General features: G+C 41.8%; 2 protein-coding genes across 2 annotated transcripts in view; one reads left to right on the forward strand and one right to left on the reverse strand.

Annotated features, from left to right (window-relative positions):
- Positions 1-7888: 7888 nt before the first annotated feature.
- Positions 7889-13696, reverse strand: LOC137323612 (uncharacterized). The gene is made up of 2 exons (XM_067987301.1): positions 13508-13696; positions 7889-10679 (listed from the first exon to the last, which is right to left on the reverse strand). Exon 2 carries the CDS (start codon positions 9276-9278, stop codon positions 8109-8111), a length of 1170 nt encoding a protein of 389 aa, XP_067843402.1. The 5' UTR covers positions 9279-10679; positions 13508-13696; the 3' UTR covers positions 7889-8108.
- LOC137323610 (extended synaptotagmin-3-like) overlaps positions 12977-24661 on the forward strand; it is a 126080-nt gene continuing 114395 nt past the window's right edge. The window contains exon 1 of the mRNA XM_067987293.1: positions 12977-13652. Within this exon, the coding sequence (XP_067843394.1) occupies positions 13287-13652 (366 nt within the window). The 5' untranslated portion in view covers positions 12977-13286. The remainder of the gene's footprint in view (positions 13653-24661) is intronic.

The following is a 24661-nucleotide window of genomic DNA, read 5'->3' on the forward strand; positions in this document are numbered from 1 at the left end:
AATGGAATTATGATCACTGGTCCCAAAGTGATCCCTCACTAACACTTCTGTCACCTGCCCTTCCTTATTTCCCAAGAGGAGGTCAAGTTTTGCCCCCTCTCTAGTCGGGCCATCCACATACTGAATGAGAAATTCCTCCTGAATACACTCAACAAATTTCTCTCCATCCAAGCCCCTAATGCTATGGCTGTCCCAGTCAATGTTGGGAAAGTTAAAGTCCCCTACTATTACCACCCTATTTTTCTTGCAGCTGTCTGTAATCTCCTTACATATTTGCTCCTCAATTTCCCGTTGACTATTTGGGGGTCTGTAGTACAATCCTATCAAAGTGATCTCTCCCTTCTTATTTTTCAGTTCTACCCATATGGACTCAGTGGGCGAACCCTCGGATATATCCCCTCTCACTACTGCCGTGATGTTCTCCCTAATCAAGAACGCAACTCCCCCTCCTCTCTTACCTCCTGCTCTATCTTTCCTATAGCATCTGTACCCTGGAACATTGAGCTGCCAGTCCTGCCCCTCCCTTAGCCAGTAATAGCTATAACATCCCAGTCCCATGTACCCATCCATGCCCTGAGTTCATCTGCCTTGCCCATCAGACTTCTTGCATTGAAATAAATGCAGTTTAATCTAGACTTCCCTTGGTCTTTGCCCTGCTTTCTCAGACCATCTGTCCGGTCATGTTCTGTACACTCTCCCTTACTGCCTTTTGTTTCTGTCACCACTTTATTTCCCACTGACTTCCTGCATCGGTTCCCATCCCCCTGCCACATTAGTTTAAACCCTCCCCAACAGCACTGGCAAACACTCCCCCTAGGACATTGGTTCCAGTCCTGCCCAGATGCAGACCGTCCAATTTGTACTGGTCCCACCTCCCCCAGAACCGGTTCCAATGGCCCAGGAATTTGAATCCCTCCAGCTTGCACCATCTCTCAAGCCACGTATTCATCTTAGCTATCCTGTCATTCCTACTCTGACTAACCCGTGGCACTGGTAGCAATCCTGAGATTACTACCTTTGAGGTCCTACTCTTTAGTTTAACTCCTAACTCCCTAAATTCAGCTTGTAGGACCTCATCCTGTTTTTTACCTATATCGTTGGTGCCTATATGCACCACGACAACTGGCTGTTCACCCTCCCCCTCCAGAATGTCCTGCAGCCGCTCCGAGACATCCTTGACCCTTGCACCAGGGAGGCAACATACCATCCTGGAGTCTCGGTTGCGTCCGCAGAAACGCCTGTCTATTCCCCTTACAATCGAGTCCCCTATCACTATAGCTCTGCCACTCTTTTTCCTGCCCTCCTGTGCAGCAGAGCCAGCCACGGTGCCATGAACCTGGCCACTGCCACCTTCCCCTGGTGAGCCATCTCCGCCAACAGTATCCAAAACGGTATACCTGTTTTGGAGGGAGATGACCGCAGGGGACCCCTGCACTGCCTTCCTACTCTTCCTCTGTCTGTTGGTCACCCATTCACTATCTCCCTCAGTAATTTTTATCTGCGGTGTGACCAACTCACTGAACGTGCTATCCACGACTTTCTCAGCATCGCGGATGCTCCAAAGTGAGTCCATCCGCAGCTCCAGAGCCGTCAAGCGGTCAAACAATAGCTGCAGCTGGACACACTTCCCGCAGGTGAAGGAATCAGGGATACAGGAAGGAGCCCTGAATTCCCACATCCCACAAGAGGAACATGACACGGCGCTGGGATCTCCTGCCATGACTTAACCCTTAAATTAGCTTAAGAACAACTACAATGTCAAGAGAAAAAAAAAGGAAAGAAAAACTACTTACCACTCCCTTTAAGGAGTTTACTCCTTTAAATTGTTCTCAATTTAGAGAATGTTAACTACACTAGGGACCTTGATTCACTAAAAATAAACGCTACTTCCTATAAGACCTGCAGACCTTCCCTTTCCTTTTACTTCAGTTACTGTAGATAAGGAGAAATACTCACCTGAACCTACTCACCAATCAGGTGCCTCCCCTGTGTCGCGTCCCGATCTGATTCCTGACGTCACTTCGAACTCGGTCGCAGCTCCGCTCGGCTCGGCTCCTCTCAGCTGTTCTCAGCGCTCTGAAATCCCGCCTTTTATCGGACGCTCCCTCCGCTCGGCTCGGCTCCTCTCAGCTGTTCTCAGCGCTCTGAAATCCCGCCTTTTATCGGACGCTCCCTCCGCTCGGCTCGGCTCCTCTCAGCTGTTCTCAGCGCTCTGAAATCCCGCCTTTTATCGGACGATCCCTCCGCTCGGCTCGGCTCCTCTCAGCGCTCTGAAATCCCGCCTTTTATCGGACGCTCCCTCCGCTCGGCTCGGCTCCTCTCAGCTGTTCTCAGCGCTCTGAAATCCCGCCTTTTATCGGACGCTCCCTCCGCTCGGCTCGCTCCTCTTTTGGAAGGGAAAATCATAAAGGTAAAACAGTGGAGAATCACAAAAATCAATCACTATAGTGCTAATGGTCCAGAAGTTTTAAAAATCATGCTTTAGAAGAAGCAAAGTGCCTAGAAATAAAGTGCACATAGTATAATCAAAGAATGAAAAAAAGATCTGAACCGTAATGTTCCCTTGCAAAGATGATACGACTTAGACTTAGGAAGTCATTCATAAATGTTTTCACATGTGGAAAAGGGAGAGCTTAAGAGTCTGTGTACATTATCCTTGGAGAGGGTTTAAACAGAAGAGTACTCTTTGTACTTTCGTGAAAGTTGACAAAATGTTAACATTTTGCTTTCTGTATTACAACATGTTCTGTTCTTGAGCTCAGCACATGATAGATTTCCCTATTTCTCTGTAGGCAAGTTGTTCTTCCATTTTGACCTTTTACACTATTATTGAGGTCATTGCATAAGAATGTCCTTCTAAAATTGATTCCACCATTAGGGATAGTATTACATCCAAAGAGGAGACATTTAAAATTGCCAGAAAAAGCGGCAAGCCTGAGGATTGGGAACAGTTCAGAATTCAGCAAAGGAGGACAAAGAGATTGATTAAGAGGGGAAAATAGAGTATGAGAGTAAACTAGCAGGGAACATAAAAACTGACTGTAAACGCTTCTATAAATATGTCAAGAGAAAAAGATTAGTGAAGACAAATGTAGGTCCCTTACAGTCAGAAATGCGGGAAATTATAATGGGGAACAAAGAAATGGCAGAACAATTAAACACATACTTTGGTTGTGTCTTCACAAAGGAGGACACAAATAACCTCCCAGAAATGTTAGGGAACCAAGGGTCTAGTGAGAGGGAGGAACTGAAGGAAACCAGTATTAGTAAAAAAAAAGTGCTAGGGAAATTAATGGGGCTAAAGGCTGGCAAATCCCCAGGGCCTGATAATCTACATCCCAGAGTACTAAAGGAAGTGGCCCTGGACATAGTGGATGCATTGGTGATCATCTTCCAAAATCCTATAGACTCTGGAACAGTTCCTACAGATTGGAGGGTGGCAAATGTAACCCCACTGTTTAAAAAAGGAGGGAGAGAAAAAACAGGGAATTACAGACCAGTAGGGGAAAATGCTAGAGTTTATTATAAAAGATGTGATAACAGAACACTTGGAGGGCATTAATGGGATTGGACAAAGTCAGCATGGGTTTAAGAAGGGGAAATCATGCTTAACAAATCTACTGGAGTTTTTTGAGGATGTAACTAGTAGAATAGATAGGGGAGAACCAGTGGATGTGGTGTATTTGGATTTTCAGAAGGCTTTTGATAAGGTTCCACACAAGAGGACAGTGTGCAAAATTAAAGCACATGGGATTGGGGGGAATATACTGGTATGGATTGAGAATTGGTTGACAGACAGGAAACAGAAAGTAGGAATAAACGGGTCTTTTTCCGGGTGGCAGGCAGTGACTAGTGGGGTACCGCAGGGATCAGTGCTTGGGCCCCAGCTATTCACAATATATATCAATGATTTGGATGAGGGAACTAAATGTAACATTTCCAAGTTTGCAGATGACACAACGCTGGGGTGGAATGTGAGCTGTGAGGAGGATACAAAGAGGCTCCAATGTGATTTAGACAAGTTGGGTGAGTGGGCAAGAACATGGCAAATGCAGTACAACGTGGATAAATGTGAGGTCAACCACTTTGGTTGTAAAACAGAAAGGCAGATTATTATCTGAATGGTGATAGATTGGGAAAAGGGGAGGTGCAATGAGACCTGGGTGTCCTTGTACACCAGTCGCTGAAAGCGAGCATTCAGGTGGTGCAGCAGTTAGGAAGGCAAATGGTATGTTGGCCTTCATTGCAAGAGGATTTGAGTACAAGAGCAGGGATGTCTTACTGCAGTTATATGGGGCATTGGTGAGACCACATCTGGAGTATTGTGTGCAGTTTTGGTCTTCTTATCTGAGGAAGGATGTCCTTGCCATGGAGGGAGTGCAACGAAGGTTTACCAGACTGATTCCTGGGATGGCAGGACTGACGTATGAGGAGAGAGTGGGTCGACTAGGCCTATATTCACTAGAGTTTAGAAGAATGAGAGGTGATCTCATCGAAACATATAAAATTCTAACAGGACTAAACAGACTAGATGCAGGGAGGATGTTCCCGATGGCTGGGGAGTCCAGAACCAGGGGTCACAGTCTCAGGATACGGGGTATGCTATTTAGAACGGAGTCGAGGAGAAATTTCTTCACTCAGAGGGTGGTGAACCTGTGGAATTCTCTACCACAGAAGGCAGTGGAGGCCAAGTCATTAGATGTATTCAAGAAGGAGTTGGATATATTTCTTAATGCTAAAGGGATCAAAGGATATGGGGAAAAAGCGGGAACAGGGTACTGAGTTAGACGATGAGCCATGATCATTTTGAATGCCGGAGCAGTCCCGAAGGGCCGAATGGCCTCCTCTTGCTCCTATTTTCTATGTTTCTATATTACATTACTTTATCATTAAAAGTTCCTTGTCACTATCTAAGGGAGCTTTCACTTTCAGTTCCTATAATTATTTATTCCAAAAACTCAATTGCAATCCCCCCATTTTGAATCAGCATGACAGTTATGCTGTACTAAGCACTAGGTGTGTCACAATATAAGCTTTTACAATGTACTTTTTGTTTGTTATGTAAATTTAAAAAGGTGTGGCTGTAGTCATGAAGGGATAATGGGGGAAATTGTCCTCTGCAATCCCACCTGAAATCAAGCAGGATCGGGGTGCAGAATTTTGGAAAATTCAGGCCGTGAGGCGTACAGTTGCCTCACCACCCCAATTGGGAATTTCCTCCCACCATCCATCCCGGGACTACCACTGGCTGTTCCTTCTCCTTGCTGCAGCAAAATGGCTGCAGCTTGTGTGACCCAGGCCCCTGACAGATTTCTCTCCTGGAGTTACCTTGGTTGCATGGTGGTGGTGGGGGGGTTCCATTTGATGGTGGGAATCTCGCCAGGAGCCCACTGTGCATCTGCAATAAGTCCCCACCCAGGAGTGTGGTACAGGGTTGGGTGAATTTAGAGGGGTGGGAGGAACTCTACCCTAGAGAGGAGAACGTCCATTGATGCATTTGGTCAATGTGTAACCTTTCTATTATAAGCCCAGTAAAGAAACTGTACCAGATGACATTGGTCCTTTAAAAATTCTTACTTGCAAATCATCTTAACTAACATCAAAATTATTTATAATCTAGGTAACTTGACAACTAAATATTAACAAAATTACAAGAACCAATAAGTCTTCTAAATTTTTCTGGAAGCCTGCCAAAAAAAAGTTGAGTTTTCATGTAAAACACTGACAAGCTGACTTCTCCTTTGACTCCACTTACTTCCTCCAAATAAAAGGCCTCGCTCTGGGTCCCAGCTATGCCTGCCATTTTGTGGGATACGTGGAACCTTCCTTGTTCCAGTCCTATTCAGGTCCCTGCCCTCGCCTCTTTTTCCCATACATTGATGACTGTATCGGTGCCATTTCCTGCTCTTGCCCCGAACTGGAAAATTTCATCAGCTTTGCTTCCAATTTCCACCCTTCCCTCGCCTTCACATAGTCCACCTCTGACTCTTCCCTTCCCCAACTTCTCTATGTCCATTTCTGGGGATAGGTTGTCAGTGAATATCTATTATAAGCCCACTGACTCCCACAGCTACCTTGATTACACTTCCTCCCATCCCACTTTCTGTAAGGACTCTATTCCCTTCTGCCAGTTTCTCCGTCTCTGTTGCATCTGTTCTGACTATGCCACCTTCCACACCAATGCTTCCGATATGTCTTCTTTTTTCCTCAACCATGGATTCCCCTCCACTCTAGTTGATAGGGCCCTCAACCATGTCCGTCCTATTTCCCGCACATCTGCCCTCATCCCTTCCCTTCCCTCCCAGAACCATGATGGGGTCCCCCTTGTCCTCATCTTCCACCCCGCCAACCTCCACATTCAACATATCATCCTCCACCATTTCCGCCATCTCCAGCGCGATTTCGGACAGAAATACTTGTGCTTACTCACTAGATCACACCACATTAAGGTACACTGAATGTAATAAAAGAGCTTTATTGAGGCAAACTTCATTTTAATATTTTATATTTTCGGACAAAAATCCTTTCCCAAAATCTGAATAGCTATGCAGGAGATTTCCCCTCCCCTATCAAGGACTGACCAAAGCAAAAAGAGATCTCATTACCATTCCAGTGAATTTGTGTCTACAGTCTATCAGCTGTGATAAATAGCCCAGATTTGAAAGCTATCTGGTAAATACAGACGCGCTACAGGGTGAATTTTAACTGTCCTCTCTGGCAGTCTTTAAAGCTGTAATTGATTTTTAAAAAATTTTATTAACTCAATGTTTTCTCTTTCATTAAATCCAGCTCCATATCCAGTCCTCTCTTTTAGTTTGGCAGACTTTGGAGTGTTGTATATGTTGCACTCTGATCTTTTTGCCCAATTCACATTCCCACAGGTTTTACATTGCTAATCATCGGCTCTGAAAAGGCCACGGCTTTTTCTCTGCGAGCGTCTTTCCCATTTCTGTTCTTCCATCCTTCATTTGCTTTGCTTCACATGTACTTTTCCACATCCGTTATAGTTTGTTGTTCATGCAAAGTTGACATTTCCACTTTTTTTTTATCCGGACATATCCAATCACTGTTGCAGACGCGAAAGCTTTTCGCCAATATCTTTTCTGCTTCCATTGGAGAGGCTGGAAATTGGGGAGCTCATTAGAGAAAGATAAACTTTAGGCGTTATACCGATCACCACGTAAAGTGAGCAAATCGCATTCAAACAAAGGTGCTTCCTATAAGCGGTGGGGACTGTGTCTGCAAATCTGACCAATTTGCAATGAGGTTTTAAAGTAAATAAGAAACAATAGCTGTCTGAACACCAATCCCTATGACCCCCAAGTGGCACTTCACCCACCCAACATTACTTCTCTAACAACTCCTTGTTGTCCTCAACTCTTCAATCAAATTATTCTTACTTCCCAAAGTTTGCCCTGAATCCACACTATGAGCTTGACCAGTAGTCTTTCATCTGGATTTTATCAAATGCTTTTTAGAAGTCCAGATAAACCATGTTGTAGGGTTTTCCACATTTCACTTGGGGTGTCACTTCCTCAAAAAAAAAATTCATGGTGGTTAGTCAGGCAGGATCTGCCCTTTTGAATCTTCTGAACCCTTCTGCATTTTTTTTAAAAATTGCCTCTATGAAGAGCTTTGGGATGTTTTTCCATATTAAAGCTGCTTTAATGTAAGTTGTTGATGAATCTACATTGACTGCTATTTACTGAGGTTTACTCCTGATAATGAATTTCTTTAGTTTTCCTTTAATACTGAGTAAATCTGTAGTCATCTGCATTTGTTTTGTCACCCTTTTAAAAGATTTCTTTTCCAAAAATATACTTTATTCATAAAATTTGCAGCAATACATACAATACAGTTGTCATATCACATTCCAAACGTACACAATACAGATTATACAATTTGCAGGTTACATCAAGTACAGTTCAATGAACACATTGTACATAATTACAGTTCATGACACTCTAGGGTGCCTCATTGCATCACACTCAACACAGATTATTGCTTACAGATTCATTACAGGTACATTACATCAATTTGAATTTTACATTCTGCCCGAGGGGTTTTTCCCTGATTGCCTCCCCTCGGTATACAATGGCGGGAAGGCTCTAATCGGTTGCCTTTCCCCACAGAGACTTTGCGGCGGCCAAACCCATCCTCAGTGCGTCCCTGAACATGTAGTCCTGGACCTTGGAATGTGCCAGTCTGCAACACTCGGTCGAGGACAGCTCCTTGCACTGCAAGACCAGCAAGTTTCGGGCAGACCAAAGGGCGTCTTTCACCGAGTTGATGATCTTCCAGCAGCAGTTGATGTCTGTCTCGGTGTGCGTCCCCGGGAACAGCCCGTAGACCACAGAGTCCTGTGTTACGGAACTGCTCGGGACGAATCTGGGCAGATACCACTGCATCTCTCTCCAGACCTTCTTTGCAAAGGCACATTCCAGAAGGAGATGGGTGACGGTCTCGTCTCCACCGCAGCCTCCTCGGGGACAGCGCGCGGTGGCGCTGAGACACCGGAAGTGCATGAAGGATCTGACGGGAAGGGCCCTTCTCACCACCAGCCAAGCTATGTCTTGGTGCTTGTTTGAAAGCTCTGGCGATGAGGCATTCTGCCAAATGACATTGACAGTCTGCTCGGGGAACCAACCGACAGGATCCATTGTCTCCTTTTCCCGCAGGGTTTCGAGGATGTTACGTGCGGACCACTTGCTGATCGCCTTGTGGTCGAAGGTGTTTTTTCGCATAAACTTTTCAATGAAGGACAGGTGGGGTGGAATGGTCCAACTGGACGGAGCGTTCCGTGGCAGTGTGGCCAGGCCCATCCTTCTCAACACTGGGGACAGGTAGAACCTCAGCACGTAGTGACACTTTGTGTTTGCGTACCAAGGGTCCACGCACAACTTGATGCAGCTGCACACGAAAGTAGCCATCAGGATGAGGGCACGCCTTTCCCCCCTTTCTCCAGAGATTTGTACATCGTATCCCTGCGGACACGGTCCATTTTTGATCTCCAGATAAAGCGGAAGATGGCTCGGGTGACTGTCACGGTGCAGGACCGAGGTATGGGCCAGACCTGTGCCAAGTACAGCAACACTGAAAGCACCTCGCACCTGATGACCAGGATTTTGCCCACGGTCGAGAGGGATCGTCGTTCCCACAGTCCCAGTTTCTGCCTCACCTTGGAGATACGCTCCTTCCAGTTCTTGGTGCATGCCCCCCCGAACCAGATCCCCAGCACCTTCAGGTAATCCGACCTGACGGTGAAGGGGACAAAGCATCGGTCGGTCCAGTTCCCAAAGAACATGGCCTCGCTCTTGGTGCGATTTACCCTGGCCCCTGAGGCCAGTTCGAACAGGTCGCAGATGGTCATCAATCTGCAGACCGACAGCTGATCCGAGCAAAAGTCAGCGATGTCGTCCATGTACAGGGAGGCCTTGACCTGAGTGCCTCCGCTGCCTGGGATCGTCACCCCTCTTATCCCCGCATCCCTCCAGATGGACAAGCCCCAGATCCTGAGAGGATAGGTACTTGATCATTCCATTGCACTATTTGCAATTAGTTTTTTTCAGACACATAGTTATATCATGGCTGTGTCTCTATTATACCCACAGAACGTGTAATTTCCTTACTAAGGAAGAATGAAAAAGGGCATCGTGTTGAACTCTGACCACTGTGCCAAAAGCAGAAATTAAAGATAATCTCAACCTTCTTCTCAAAGAAGATTAGCAACATGTTTTGCAATGTACAGTTAATGCATACCAAATCCAATTGTTATTTTGCAATACAAAATATCAAGGTATTCTATGCATGTTGGTGATATCTAACAGGTAACATACCTCAGGAATATTCAAAATTCCTGCCTTATTTGCTTTGTGATATGCTTAAGATTACTTTGATATTATAATAGTTCATTAGAAATTCACAAAAGCAAAATGCACTTGCAATGGAAGCAGCCCATTAAAGTCTTCTCCGCGTGAGCTCTATCGGTAGCCATCCCCAGCTCTTACTGCTACAAATCCAACTTCATAGACAAAGCCCAAATAATTATGTTTACGTTCATTTCGGATTCTAAGAATTTTGTTAGACTCTTCTCAGTCCAGATTGAGATTAAAACAGATGTGTGAAATGTAATTTAACCATTGCTACTGAGCAAGGCATTATGGAACCATTTGGTAATCAAACCTCTGGTCAGAATGAAAACAAAAGCAGTCATAAAAGATTGTTTAATCAAAGAGAAAGAACAAACTTACATTTATATAATGTCTTTTACAACCTCAGCAAGTCGCAAAACACCTCACAGCCAATGAAGTACTTTAGAAGTACAGTTTTTATTGTAATGTAAGAAGCACAGCAGCCAATTTGCGCACAGCAAGGCCCCACAAACAATGAGAAAAATGACCAGGTAATCTGTTTTAGCGATGTTAGTTGAGGGATAAAGTTGGCCCAAGCACCAGGAGAACTCCCCTGCTCCTCTTCAAATAGCATGATGGGATCTTTTACATCCAGCCCAAATGGGACTTCAGTTTAACTTCTCATCCATAAGGCAGCAGCTTCAACTGTACAGCACTCTCTCAGTACTGCATTAGAGTGTCAAGTGAGAGGATCCGCTCAAGTCTCTGGAGTGGGGCTTGAACCCACAAACTTCTGACTCAGAGATAAGAGTGTGATCTGAGCCAAGGCTGACACCATGAAAAATAAAAGGTTGAAAGTAAGTAACTTTTGCATGTATTACTTAATCTTCCATAGCATTGTTCAGATTTTTTAAAATTGTGTGTCTCTTCCTGTGATTACCTTTCTACTTACATCCATCCTACTCTTCAATTCTTCCTAGCTTCTCTCTCTCTGTTTGACCTCCACTCTTTTTGTTACTTTCGTTTTAGCAATATTTCCTTTTGCGAATTTTGTTGTTCCTGATTTTTCCCTCCTCATCCAGATTTTTGCCAATTGCTCCACTTTTCCCCCTGTTGTTTGCCTTTCTAAATGCTCCTCTCCACCCCCTCCCCATCGTCACCAACCTGCACCAGGTGGGAAAGAAATGGATAGCACACTTCCTCAGGGGAAATCACAATTTCTCCACAAACCTCGGCCGCTTCACCTCAGTTCAGAACAGGTTTGTAGCAATGCAGCTCCAAGCTGCTTGTGGTTATAGTGTCTTTCGAGTACATCTTCCTTTCAAATTTTCCCTTCCCTGAGCCAGTTATGCAAAAGTGGAACATTTGGATGGGCTTGGGTGTGAAGCAGGGCTCTTGGGTGGAGGAGAGTCAAAGTTTCAGGGTTTGAGTTGTGAGACAATAAGGGGGCCTATGCCTGGGCTCAGAATGAATGGGAGTGGGGAGCTGGATGCAGAGGCTATTTTCCATCCAATTTAGAAAATCTCTTGCAAATTCTAATTAATGCTTTAAAAAAAATTCCCTTAATTTTTTAACAAAGTTTATCCACAAACATTTTGCTTCCTATTTGAAGCTTCAGTTTTATAGCAGCATCAGTGAGAAAGGAAAACTAACCTTTTGGAAACAGTGGTACAGTATCTGTCATCTGTCTCCATTTGCAACTCACTTCACCTTTTAACTACATCCAATCTTAACAAAAGACACATAAGCAGAAAATTGCTGCTGCCCGATCCTATCTATAACCCACTGGAAACTAAAAAGTTGAACCAAACTTGCTTTATAGATGTATTGCAACTCCAGAGTTGAATCTACTGGGAATACAGTCATAAGGATGCCTTTTTCGGTCTGCCGTGTACACAGCTGCATTTTTCACATTGGACCAGATTGGGGGTGTGGAGTGGGCTAGTGCTGTTTGCTACTCACAGTGTATGTTCAGGGTCAAGGTGGTTGATGAGGTGGGCCCTGTATTTAAGTGGGGTGGGGAGTGAATTGTTAGATTGGTTGGAAGGTGGAAAGGGTACCTTGTGATTTTTTTTTGGTATATTTTTGAATTGTTATGCATTTATTATTTATCAAATCTTACTTTTAGGTAGCTATAATGGAGTGGGCGGGAAACTGTCATGGCAACTAATTTTTTTTGTTCATAATTTTTTTTCTACTGCATTAAATAAACAATCGGACTGCTCATCCACAATTGGCAAACTGGCACAAAAAGGATTATTAAAAGTCCAAAACGTCACCTCAATGAAGGGTTAAAAGGGCAGATATAAAAACAGAAAATGCTGAAGCTCAGCAAATCAGGCAGTATCTGTGGAGAAGGAAACAGAGTTAACATTTGAAGTCGAAGACCTTTCGTCAGAACTGCTGACCAAAGGTCTTCGACCTGAAACGTTAACTTTCCTTCTTCACGCATGTTGCCTGACTTGCTGAGCTTCTCCAGCATTTTCTGTTTTTTTTCAGATTTCCAGCAGTCGCAGTTGATTAAAGGTCAGATGTCACTCCTGTTGATAAATAATTGGGAGCTTTCACTTTCCATTTCTATGTTTTAATGATCATAAAATAAATACAAACTTGACTTTGTGACCAGCAATGTTCTTCTCTCCAGACAGACCATCGTCATGAACCACCATTTGAGTCTTATAGTTCAGATGCCACATTTCAGTGTTTAAAAAAGGGCAATCATTTCATGCTGTTCTCTACTGACTTGCAGCTGAGAATTTGCTAGCACCTGCGAATCTGCAAACTTTACGCACTAGCATCGGATTGAGCTGTAACTGATCTCCTGAATGGGCAGCAATTGAACTTAAAAGGACTTAGCAAGAGCAACTCCGCTAGTGCAAGCGATCGTTTTTTCGCACGATAATACTTCCCATAAAGTGATTTGAACTCTCAACATTTGTTGAACTGAAGATGCAAATATTGTCATCAGATCCCATTGAGTAATATATCGGTTGCGGGCTTCGGTTTTGCATTAACAAGCAGCAGTCAAGGCACAGAAGTTCCCGAGTCTGCCAGCAGAGGGAAGAGGCAAGGGGCAAGGGGCGGCGTGGCGTGGCGTCAGGGGAGTGTCTCCTCTGTAGGCGGCGAAGGTATTTTTTTTGCGCAGTGATGACAGGGTGGAGGGAGACGGAGAGTGTTTAAACCGCGATTCTAACCAGAAATTAGTGATGTTCTCGGAGCAGGAAGGGTCGGAGGGTTAAGAGTAACACTGGGAAGGAGGAGAAGGGAGGCAAAAAAACCCTTTATATGTGCCGAGGATTTCCAGCGCGGCGGTGCCGGAGATGCCGAGCTGCTTGTTGATCAGAGAAGTTTGATCCCAAAAAGTGAAAGGTGCGCCCGACGTAAACCTGTTGGGGCTGTTGAAGCAGAGGCTGCGTATCAAACCACTGGACAAAGATGACAACCGCCGCGGAAATGAAGAAATCCAGAGCAAGGGAAAGTATCTCGTTTTCCGAGCGGCGGGCTTCTGTATCTTCTGAGATACTTTGTGATGAGCTGGGAGAGAGCTCAGCAAACCCTCTGGTCCCGGGCTTGATGGACCTGCTGACACACTTCGCCAAGGCGTTCGTTTACCTGTTCCCCGTCTACCTGACTGGTTACTTCGGATTGAGTCTTACCTGGATCGTCTTCGGGCTCCTCATGTGGATTTGGTGGAAGAGGAACAGGAGCTGGAAATTTGCGCGTTTACAAGCAGCGTTTCAACTACTGGAAGACGAGAAGTTTGTGATTACTAATGAAATTAAGCACGATCTTCCTGCGTGGGTACGTATAATAAATAAATAATTCATTTAATACAGGAGGAGTTGATGTGCCTGCAAGCATCATTTTAGAAACCTGTATTATTTAACTGCACAATTTTATGATGATCATTGTCATTTCAGATTTGCTATTATTTGGAAACTAGATCATTTAGATATTAGCTGATCCTGCTTTTGCCTAGTACTTGGTTTAAACTTTTGAGAGTTGAGTGCTCTATTATTCAAGCAACTGCAAAGAAACCCTCCCCCTTCTGAATTCCTCACTCCCTATCTGTACAACTTTGCAACGTGACATGGATTTATAAATAATTATGCGTCAAATGCTGTTAAATTGTTGCGCAACAGACTTGAGTCGAAATGTTGCAAAAGTTAGACAGGTTTCTCAGGGTATAGTTGGGCGATGTCGCTATTATTCCAGGTTTCATCGGCGTATGGCGACATTAACAATATTGTAGTAACCAGTTGACAACTTATCCTGTGCAACAAAAACATTTTACGGGTATTTCCTAAAGAAGGGTCTAACAAAAAAGGACGTTAAATGGGTCCTATTAATGTGTGTGTATATTCTCCAATAATTAAAATGATGTATTGCTACGCCTAGAGATTGAAATTCTGTTTCCTTTTTCAATAGAATGTATACTGAAGATAGCTGGTTGGTTTAACAAATATGTGGCATGACCTTAGATTAATACTGTATTTTGTTGGATTGTACATTTATGTAAAATAACAAACAACTGCAATAAATATCAGAAATAGCTGGAAATGCACAGGTCAGTTACTATCTGGAAGAGAAAGTTTGCTATTTCAAGTGGAACCTTTTATTGGAACCACAAGAAGTTATGTTAGTTGCCAACTGTCACACAATTGAAGAGACCAATAATATCTGAAACTGAGAGACTAGTCCCCTTTCTAAAAGATCCCATGGTACCAATCGAAGATGACCAGGGAGTTCTCCAGTGTCTTCAGCAACTTTCCTTCCTCAATGGATACCAAAGTTTAACTGGTTGTTTATCAGATTGGTGTTTGTGGGCCCTTGCTGTGTGTAAATTGCCTGCTGTATTTGCCTACATAACAATTGTGACTATACTTCAAAAGTAATTAATTGGTTGTGAAGCACTTTGGGATATCCCGAGAATGTGAAAGGTGCTATATACTGTAAATGCACGTTTTTTTTTTCTTCAAGGAGCTGTGATTATACTGCTTGTCCATATTAGTATGGAGCAGGCCCATGCAAGTGTACTTCGATGCACTGATTGCCAGCCTCTGATTGCCAGTGAGATTTCTGATTTCAAAGCAGCTGATGGGATAGTCAGCTATTGCTATTTTCAATCATTGGCAGTTGAGAATGATTGCTCCATGGGGTACCGGAGTTGTTTTTGTAAAATTTTTAAAAATCCACTACACAATTACAGCAGGATGCACAGCACTAGTGGATGAGACCACCTCTTCTGGGTCATCTCACTATCTGAACCAAATCTGGCAGCAATACAAAATTGGTGTTATGCATTCTTTTGTACTGCACTGATAGCAAATAAACTGATGAATAAGATTGCATTAAATCCCATAACACATTCTAGTGGTCAGGACAGTTTAAGTTACAGTACAGCAAAATCTGCAAATGTCTGGCATGACATTGTTGTGCAGATGATGACTTATGTCACGACAGGATAAGCAGCTATGGCGAAGGACCTCAATTTTATATCATTTTGGTAGGAAAGGTTAGTTATAGAAAAAAATGCACTGTGATACTGAGATTATAAACTCCTATGTACAATGTTGGAAGTGCTTATTAAATTTTCAAGTGTGGAAAGGTTGTCTTCTCAGAGTATTGGCTTCTATATAATCCTGTGTTTGATCAATATTTTTTGTATATTATTTGAAGTATTCATTTTCATCAGTGCCACGTTTTTGTATTTTTTTATTAGTTATCCTGTACTTACTATACTATGACACAAAGATTGGTGGCATTGTAAGCAGTGTAGATGAAAACATAAAATTACAAAGCGATATTGATAGATTAAGTGAATAGGTAAAACTGTGGCAAATGGAATTCAATGTAGACAAATGTGAGGTCATCCACTTTGGATCAAAAAAGGATCGAACAGGGTACTTTCTAAATGGTAAAAAGTTAAAAACAGTGGATGTCCAAAGGGACTTAGGGGTTCAGGTACATAGATCATTGAAGTGTCATGAACAGGTGCAGAAAATAATCAAGAAGGCAAATGGAATGTTGGCCTTTATATCTCGAGGACTAGAGTACAAGGGGGCAGAAGTTATGCTGCAGCTTTACAAAATCCTGGTTAGACCGCACCTGGAGTACTGTGAGCAGTTCTGGGCACCGCACCTTCGGAAGGACATATTGGCCTTGGAGGGAGTGCAGCGTAGGTTTACTAGAATGATACCCAGACTTCAAGGGTTAAGTTACGAGGAGAGATTATACAAATTGGGGTTGTATTCTCTGGAGTTTAGAAGGTTAAGGGGTGATCTGATCGAAGTTTATAAGATATTAAGGGGAACGGATAGGGTGGATAGAGAGAAACTATTTCCGCTGGTTGGGGATTCTAGGAGTAGGGGGCACAGTCTAAAAATTAGAGCCAGACCTTTCAGAAGCAAGATTAGAAAACATTTCTACACACAAAGGGTGGTAGAAGTTTGGAACTCTCTTCCGCAAACGGCAATTGATACGAGCTCAATTGCTAAATTTAAATCTGAGATAGATAGCTTTTTGGCAATCAAAGGTATATGGAGTTAGATCACAGATCAGCCATGATCTTATCAAATGGCGGAGCAGGCACGAGGGGCTGAATGGCCTATTCCTGTTCCTATGTACTGTGTTTGTTTGTAAAGTGAACTATTTCAGTGTATAACCCAGTCCTGCATGCTATTCCAGCACATTGCACAACTCCATATTAGCTGAGGTTCGAGTAATGGTTGATGTTAAACTTTATAATGGAGTTGGGGATTGAGACTGGAAAGGATATCAAAGTCTGCCCAACATAATGAGAGCCACCTGATGCAGACCACCACCACATATGTCACTTGACTCTCCCTCTTATAAACTTGTACTTTTATAGCACCTTTAATGCAGCAAATTGTCTCAAGACACTTCACAAAATAGGGTGTGGGCAGAAGAACCACAGAGTAGATTTACAGGATGTGAACAAAGGCATAGCTGAAGAGGCTTTTGAGTAGGCGTTTGGACGTGGGAAAAGAGAAAACAAAGATCAGGTTTGGAAGAGAGATCCCGAGTGCTTAATTTCTGAAGGCAAGGAGGTGGGTTTTCAGTAGACTGAAAATTTTGAATTTCTCTCCTCAGATATGAGAATTCAAAACAATATCGTTAATGAAAAATCCATGACTATGGGGAGTAAGTTAAATTCAAAATGCTTCTTCCAGCTGCTAACCCATAACTGTTCATTAGCAGATTACTTGTGAAAAACACAAAAATATAATTTGAGCTTAATTAATTTTTTGTAAATCTGCGTCTGCAGCAAAATGTGACAAAGCGTGCAATATATGTTCAGAAATAAAGTGTCAATACAGCAGATGATGGTATTTCTCTACTGCCTTACTGAATCCTTTTTGGTTAGGTCTGATCTAGTGACATTTAGCTGAGGAAATTATAGCAGATGTCACAGTACCACAAAATATCTGGTGAGGTGCGTATCTTAGCACTTTTGTTAAATTCTGGTTCCAGTCATTGGAGCAATTTACAAAACACAGCAAATGATGCTGGGGATGATGGTGTCTTTCCACCCCACCACCACCACCTCACCCTGTCAATAAACTTCCCCTGTCAGATATCTTGAATATGTTTGCAAACCTCTCTGAAGAACATACCCCCAGTTAAAAAATGTTAGCAAGTTTCCTGGATGCAGTTAGACTGTGTAATAGTGAAGTGCAGAACTCTGTCCAGGAGCTAATGACAGATAAAAAGTGTCAGTAAATTACACTGGTCAAGCAACATTGAGAGTGATCTTTAAACCTTCTTTGACTACTGAATTAAATCAAAAATAATGGCTAACTGGGAGTAATGATGTGGTTTTCATCTAATTGGTTCAGTTGCTATCATTAACTATTAATGCAAAACTCAAGTAACTTGTTTAAAACAATGGCCTAAATTAGATTAGATGGCCAGGCTTAGATTAAAGATTTTAATTTCCCTGGATTTTTGTTATAATTATAGACACCAAACTGTGCCACTACTGGTTGGTTATGCCCTGAACTTTTGATTCAGTGTTGATATTTATACATTGTGATTTTGACGGAAACATCTTAATGGTTTTAGTAAACAGTACTTTACAATTATTTAACATACTCTGTTCTGTTGACCTCCTTCCCCATTGACATTTATTCTCCATTGTGATTCATTTTGGCAAGGGATGCTGTGATAGAGTTGAGGTACAGATCAGCCATGATCTGATTGGTGGAACAGACTCAAAGAGCTGAATGGCCTACTCCTGTTCCTACGGGATTAGACAAAGTCATTATGGATTTATGAAAGGGAAATCGTGTTTGACAAACCTACTGGAGTTTTTTGAGGATGTAACTGGTAGAATAGATAAGGGAGAACCAGTGGATGTGGTGTATTTGGATTTTCAGAAGGCCTTTGATAAAGTCCCACATAACAGGTTAGTGTGCAAAATTAAAGCACATGGGATTGGGGGGAATATACTGGCATGGATTGAAAATTGGTTAACAGAAAGGAAACAGAGAGTAGGAATAAATGGGTCTTTTTCAGGGTGGCAGGCAGTGACTAGTGGGGTACTGCAGGAATCAGTGCTTGGGCCCTAGCTATTCACAATATATATCAATGATTTGGATGAGGGAACCAAATGTAATATTTCCAAGTTTGCTGATGACAAAATTAGGTGTGATCGTGATTTGTGAGGAGGATGCAAAGAGGCTTCAAGGCGATTTAGACAAGTTGAGTGAGTGGGCAAATACATGGCATATGCAGTATAATGTGGATAAATGAAGTTATCCACTCCGAAAGGAAAAACAGAAAGGCAGAGTATTATTTAAATGGTGATGTACAAAGGGACCTGGGTGTCTTTGTACACCAGTCACTGAAAGCAAACATGCAGGTGCAGCAAACAGTTAGGAAGGCAAATGGTATGTTGGCCTTCATTGCAAGAGGATTTGAGTACAAGAGCAAGGATGTCTTACTGCAATTATACAGGGCCTTGGTGAGACCACACCTGGAGTATTGTGTGCAGTTTTGGACTCCTTACCTAAGAAAGGATATACTTGCCATCGAGGGAGTGCAGCGAAGGTTCACCAGACTGATTCCTGGGATGGCAGGACTGTCGTATGAGGAGAGATTGGGTCGACTAGGCTTGTATTCACTCGAGTTTAGAAGAATGAGAGGGGATCTCATTGAAACATATAAAATTCTGACAGGGCTAGACAGACTGGATGCAGGGAGGATGTTTCCCCTGGCTGGGGGGTCCAGAACAAGGGGTCACAGTCTCAGGATACGGGGTAGGACATTTAGGACTGAGATGAGGAGAAATTTCTTCACTCAGAGGGTGATGAACCTGTGGAATTCTGTACCACAGGAGGCTGTCGAGGCCAAGTCACTGAATATATTTAAGAAGGAGCTAGATAGATTTCTAGACACAAAAGGCATCAAGGGGTATGGGGAGAGAGAGAGCGGGAATATGATATTGAGATGGGGATCAGCCATGATCATATTGAATGGTGGAGCAGGTTTGAAGGGTCGAATTGCCTACTCCTGCACCTATTTTCTATGTTGCTATGTTTCCTACGTACCATAATAATTGAGTTGATGCGGGATTTAATGTGTGGAGAATAATAACTAACCATGCTGCCTAAGCAACCTCTCATACTCCAAGTGATCAGCTCTTTCAGTAATAAATAGACCTAATAAAAATATAATCAACTGGTGTGAAGACAACTATTGGTCAATATTAGTTTTATGCCCTGTGCTATTTTAATTGTTGCAGCCCTATAGATGCAAAATAAATATTACACTGCTAACGGATTTTGACATAATGTATTAGATTATTGATTTGAATTCCTTATTACTAGTAACGGTACACAGAGTTAATTATGGTTGCCATGGGATGTTTCTGCAAGGTACAGAGAGTGAACGTTTCATTCAGATAGGCGAAGGTTAATTAAAATAAAAAGTAAAATAACTGCAGATGCCAAAAATCAAAAAAGCTGGAAATGCTCAGTCGGTCAGTTAACATCTTTGGAGATAATAGACGAGTTTATGTTTCAGGTGAAGACTTTCTTCAGACCTAAGGTCGATTTTAATGTGTGTTGTTCATCTTGGTTTCTGTCAAACGGAAGTGGTTTTAATATGCTAATATCAATTGAATGCAGAAGTATTGAGTTACCAATTTATAGTACCTTGGCTGGATGGATGAAGTATTAAGTTCTAACTATCTCAGATATTTCAACTGGGGACAAACTTCCTGTGTAATTGACAAAGAATGCTTAACTATCTAATATATTGAAGGGAAATGTGAATAGGCTTTGCCTCTATACACCTTCAGAGGATTTTGAATATTACTTCTCTGCCTGTGTTTACTTCAGGAGTCAGTCTACAGTCTGTTAGCCAGCAGAAAAACTAGGCTGACAGAGTTTCACCACACAAGAAGCCAACATTCATTTTCAAGATTCAGTGTATGTTGATAGCCCAGGTAGAGGTGTCTTTATTTTGGACACATTGCACTGAATACTGTTCATATACCTGTTCTATGTTAAATGCATTGTTGGTTTATAGCCTGAGTCTTGATCTGATGAGTGTTTATTAAGGCTGTCTCCTGTCTCTCATTCAGTGAGCTGGCATATAGTAGCAAGGGTTCTCTGTTCATTCCCTAGGTCTTGTGTACCTAGATACCGGGCAAGTAAAGGCACACTTCAAATCATAGGGGAACATTATCCAATTACAGGAGTGGTTAATGAACATTTATGTTGCCATGTGGAAAGCAATGAGGTTGGAGGGAAGAGAGAGGGCTGCTGAACAAAGTGTGTAGGGTGGGAGAGACTGGTTCACTGTAGGGAGCAGGCCAGTGAAGAAGCACAGGGAGCGGGAGGAGTGAGCATGCTTAATTTTAGAAAAGAAAAATGGTATTCTCTTGCTTTTATAAAGTGCCTTATCACATCTCTCAAAAGTCCAAAAATGCTTCTCATACAATTAATTACTTTGAAATATAGTTCTTTTTATGTAGGCCGATATAGTGGCCATTTTGTACAGACCAAGGTATCACATTTAGCCATAGGATGAATACCAGCTAATCCATTTTTGGAGGCATTATTTGATGGAAGAATGTATGCCAAAATATTGGGAGAGCTACTTGCTATTCTTCAGGTATCAGCCCTTGGGTCAGTGGTAGCAATCTCAGCTCTGGTCAGTAGGTTACAAACCACACTCCAGAAACTTGACACTTCAGTGCAGTACTAAGGGATTGCTGCACTGTCAGGTGCCATCTTTTGGATGCAGCATTAAACCGACGCAATGTCTGCCCTCTCGGTGCATGTAAAAGATCCCGTGGCACTATTTGAAGAAGAGCAAGGGAATTATTCCTCAACCAACATCATTAAAACAGATTATCTGGTCATTTATCTCAGCTGTTTGTGGGACCTTGCTGTGCGCAAATTGGCTGCGAGATTCACCATAATGTGAGCATCAGTGAAGTTTAAATTTAGAGTGAAGATTTTTAATTTGTCTCACCCGGCATGGGCATGCCACACTGTTTTAGAATTAGGGTTTTGGTAGCCATGTGGAAAAGGTAGGGACAGAGACAAGTAATATTTCAGTGGTGAAGGAAACCAGCCTTGGTCATGGAAGCATATGAGAAGTAAGTTCTAAAAATTTATAACCTTGGATACAAATAACAAAATGCTTAATTGTGTTCTAACCATATGAGCACATAGGAAAACAAAGAAAAATGTAGTCTACAGGGAAAGCTTGATCATGATATGGAGCACTGCAAAAGTTGTTGGGCTGGGCTGCCTTTTCCCTTTCAGTACTTGTCATAAAATTATATGTGCTGTAGTTAAAGATTGCATGATGGCAATACTAGTAATATGAATGGTTTTATGAGCATATCTTTGTACATACTGCCTTATGTCCTTTACATGGTCTGTTCAAAATGGAGAATTCCCTCTTCGTTTGAATCAATTATTAAATCTTCAGTGTTTAATTAACTATAATTACACAAGAAACTGATTTACGCTTATAACTCGAGGTTGGAGAAGAACCTAAACGAAGCCTCCAACCAAAAATGTGAATGAGGCATTGAAACTTTATGTATAATGTGGTGTTTTGATTTTTTACTTTTAAAAAAAAAAGTTTCATTTTATTGACTGAGAGGGTAATAAACAAGTGGGAAGTGATTTCTAAATTGCTAGGTTTTTTTTTAAAGCGGGAGGAGTGGATGAGTAAAGCAGCTGAATAGATCATCAGTTCTGTTTTCAGATTCCAGTGAGATAACTCAGGAATGTCACAGAAGTATGTTTGTCCCAAGGATATTTATGGCACTGTGGTTTAATGAATTCTCAGCTGAATGTGCTTCTTATATTTTACAAAATATTATGACACTACAATCCCATTATTTTCATGGTTTTTTTGTGGTAACTTTTATAGAGTTCAGAAGAAAATCATGTGAGGATTTAAAAAAAAATTGTTGTGTTGAGAAAAAGTCTGACCACAATCTGAGAACCTTATATCAAAGTCCTGTTCCCTGTATCTGTAGTGAAGGCACAAGCAGTGCCTTCTCTACTTTCTCCTAGAGTGTAAACCTTCATCTTTGTGTAGCATTTTCCAATATAGTGAAATCTGTAGACTGTGTTCCAATCAGGTGTTTCTTTTCATGACTATTGTGATGTAATCATTCCCTTCCTCTCTCTTTTGCTTCTATTTGTGGCTGGCAAGGGTTGCAAGCCAGTTTTTGGGATTGTCTCAGTTGAGCAAGTATGACTGGTATGACAATACTTCATTATAAAACCAAATCCAGGTCACCTGGTCTAGAAGTCTAGGCTAAATATGTATGTTGGACACCTCTGTTGGAATAAAATAAACACACTTCTCTTAAATTAACTTTTTTAAAACAGTTTGGTTGTTTTTGGAATACTTAAGTGGTGTTTCCAGCTATACGTTTTAAATTACAAGATTTTTGAAGTTTATCAAAGTCTCATTTTAAAAATGCAATGTTCAGATTTCCAAGCTTCGGTCTTGGTCCCATTCGTTGGAGCTATGATGTGTCTGAGCAGATTCACAGCAGTGACGGAGGGAGCCAAGAGAAGAGAGCCTCAAACAAATCCCACAACATTTTTATTAACAGTTAAGTTTATAATTTAAAAATCACCGGTGACAAGCAAAATATTCCTAACTACTGCCATATAAATGTTTAGATATATAACTGAGAATGTAAGACAATGGGTTTTGCCTTCTATCCAGATGTGGGGAAATATTTCAATAATCAAGGTTATTTTAAATTGGCTGGAAGGGACTTAGAATTTTTGAAAATAACAGGGGGTGGGGGGGTAATAAGCTTCTTTTTGTTTAATCCATACTCTGAGTGGAGCTTAGGCACTTACATGGCACTTGCAGAGATTGCTTACCAGTCTGAGCTTTAGCACTGCCATAAGGTGGCAGTTACTGAGGCCATAACTTTATACACGCCTCCCAATGTACTGGTGCTAATCTGTGCTGTAAAATATTAAACTTGTGTTCTGAGAGGTACACACTGTATGCAGTATTCTGAAGCGAGTGGAGTTGTAAAAAAAAAAGTTGAGATTCCACAGTTTTATAATGTAACAAAAATAGTAATACAGCAAGGACCATGTATAAGCAATAAAGTGGAAAATTCTTGGTATTTAAGGTAACTAAATGGGTAACAGCTAAATATGTAAACCTTTTTTAAAGTTCTAGTGCATCTGTTTTAAAGAAATTAGAAGTTTTCAGAGGGTTTTTAAAGAGTTCCTAGTTATGAACTTTGTTCTATGTACTGAGTTCATTTTAAATCAAAAGGCAGTTGTTTATAAATGCTCGCACACTCCAGAAACCAACCTCCTTCCCTGAATGTGTAAATATCTTTCCAATGGATAGCACTAGGAAGACTACTCGCACTGGAAGAAATGAATTATGTAGCAACTTTGGGACAGTACAGTTTTAGGTAACCCTTGTTTTATTATTGTAATGGTGACTTGCATTGCCCAAGTATTAAAATATTTTAAAATTCCTAACGTGCTTGTACCCCATAGGCAGAAAACCAGTGGTTAAATAACAACTTATTTTATTGTTGGAGTAAAATTTGAAAACAGAGGGCTAGCAGGTCTTTTAAGTCGACTCAGTGTTATCCAGTTCCAACATTCTGTCCCAGCAAATGACATTTGCTAACGCACGCTTTGAACAGTACTTGGGTTTGAGATTCAATATTAGCTGTTTTAGCTGAGTTAGCCAGCTTCCAGTTGGCATGGATATTTTTGTCTGACAAGTGCTGTAAAATTTAGCTTGGGCAGTATCATTTTGTCTGCCTCTAAATGGCTGCTTCATTTGTTGCATATTGATTTTTTGTCTTTTTGTTTTAAATATTCTGTGTTTTCCCAGACCTTTGTTAAAAGTTCCTGATTGACTTCAAGTGCTAATAGTGTGGGTATTTACACTTGTGGAATACAGAATGACATAAATGTGAGATAGCACTATGAAGAATATTCCTCTGCTTCAGAATAATAACACACATATTGCTGAGTCTGCAGGTTGTCATTCAATGTAAGGCAGTCTCTCTTTTTCTACATCATTCCCAAGTACATCAGTATCCACTTTGTGCATTTTCTGTAGAGCTTTATACGTTACCACTTCTGGAACTGTTTCTTCGACAGCAACCATATCACATGGTCAGTGTCGTACAGATGCAGACAGAATTTTGGGAATGGGGAAACAACACTCAAAAGATCACAAAATATTTACAGGTGAGGAAGGACATTTGGTTCATCTAAACTCATCCAGAAAGATCCTAAAATCCCCCATTGCAG

Source organism: Heptranchias perlo, chromosome 7, assembly GCF_035084215.1.
Source record: "Heptranchias perlo isolate sHepPer1 chromosome 7, sHepPer1.hap1, whole genome shotgun sequence".
Lineage (NCBI taxonomy): Eukaryota > Metazoa > Chordata > Chondrichthyes > Hexanchiformes > Hexanchidae > Heptranchias > Heptranchias perlo.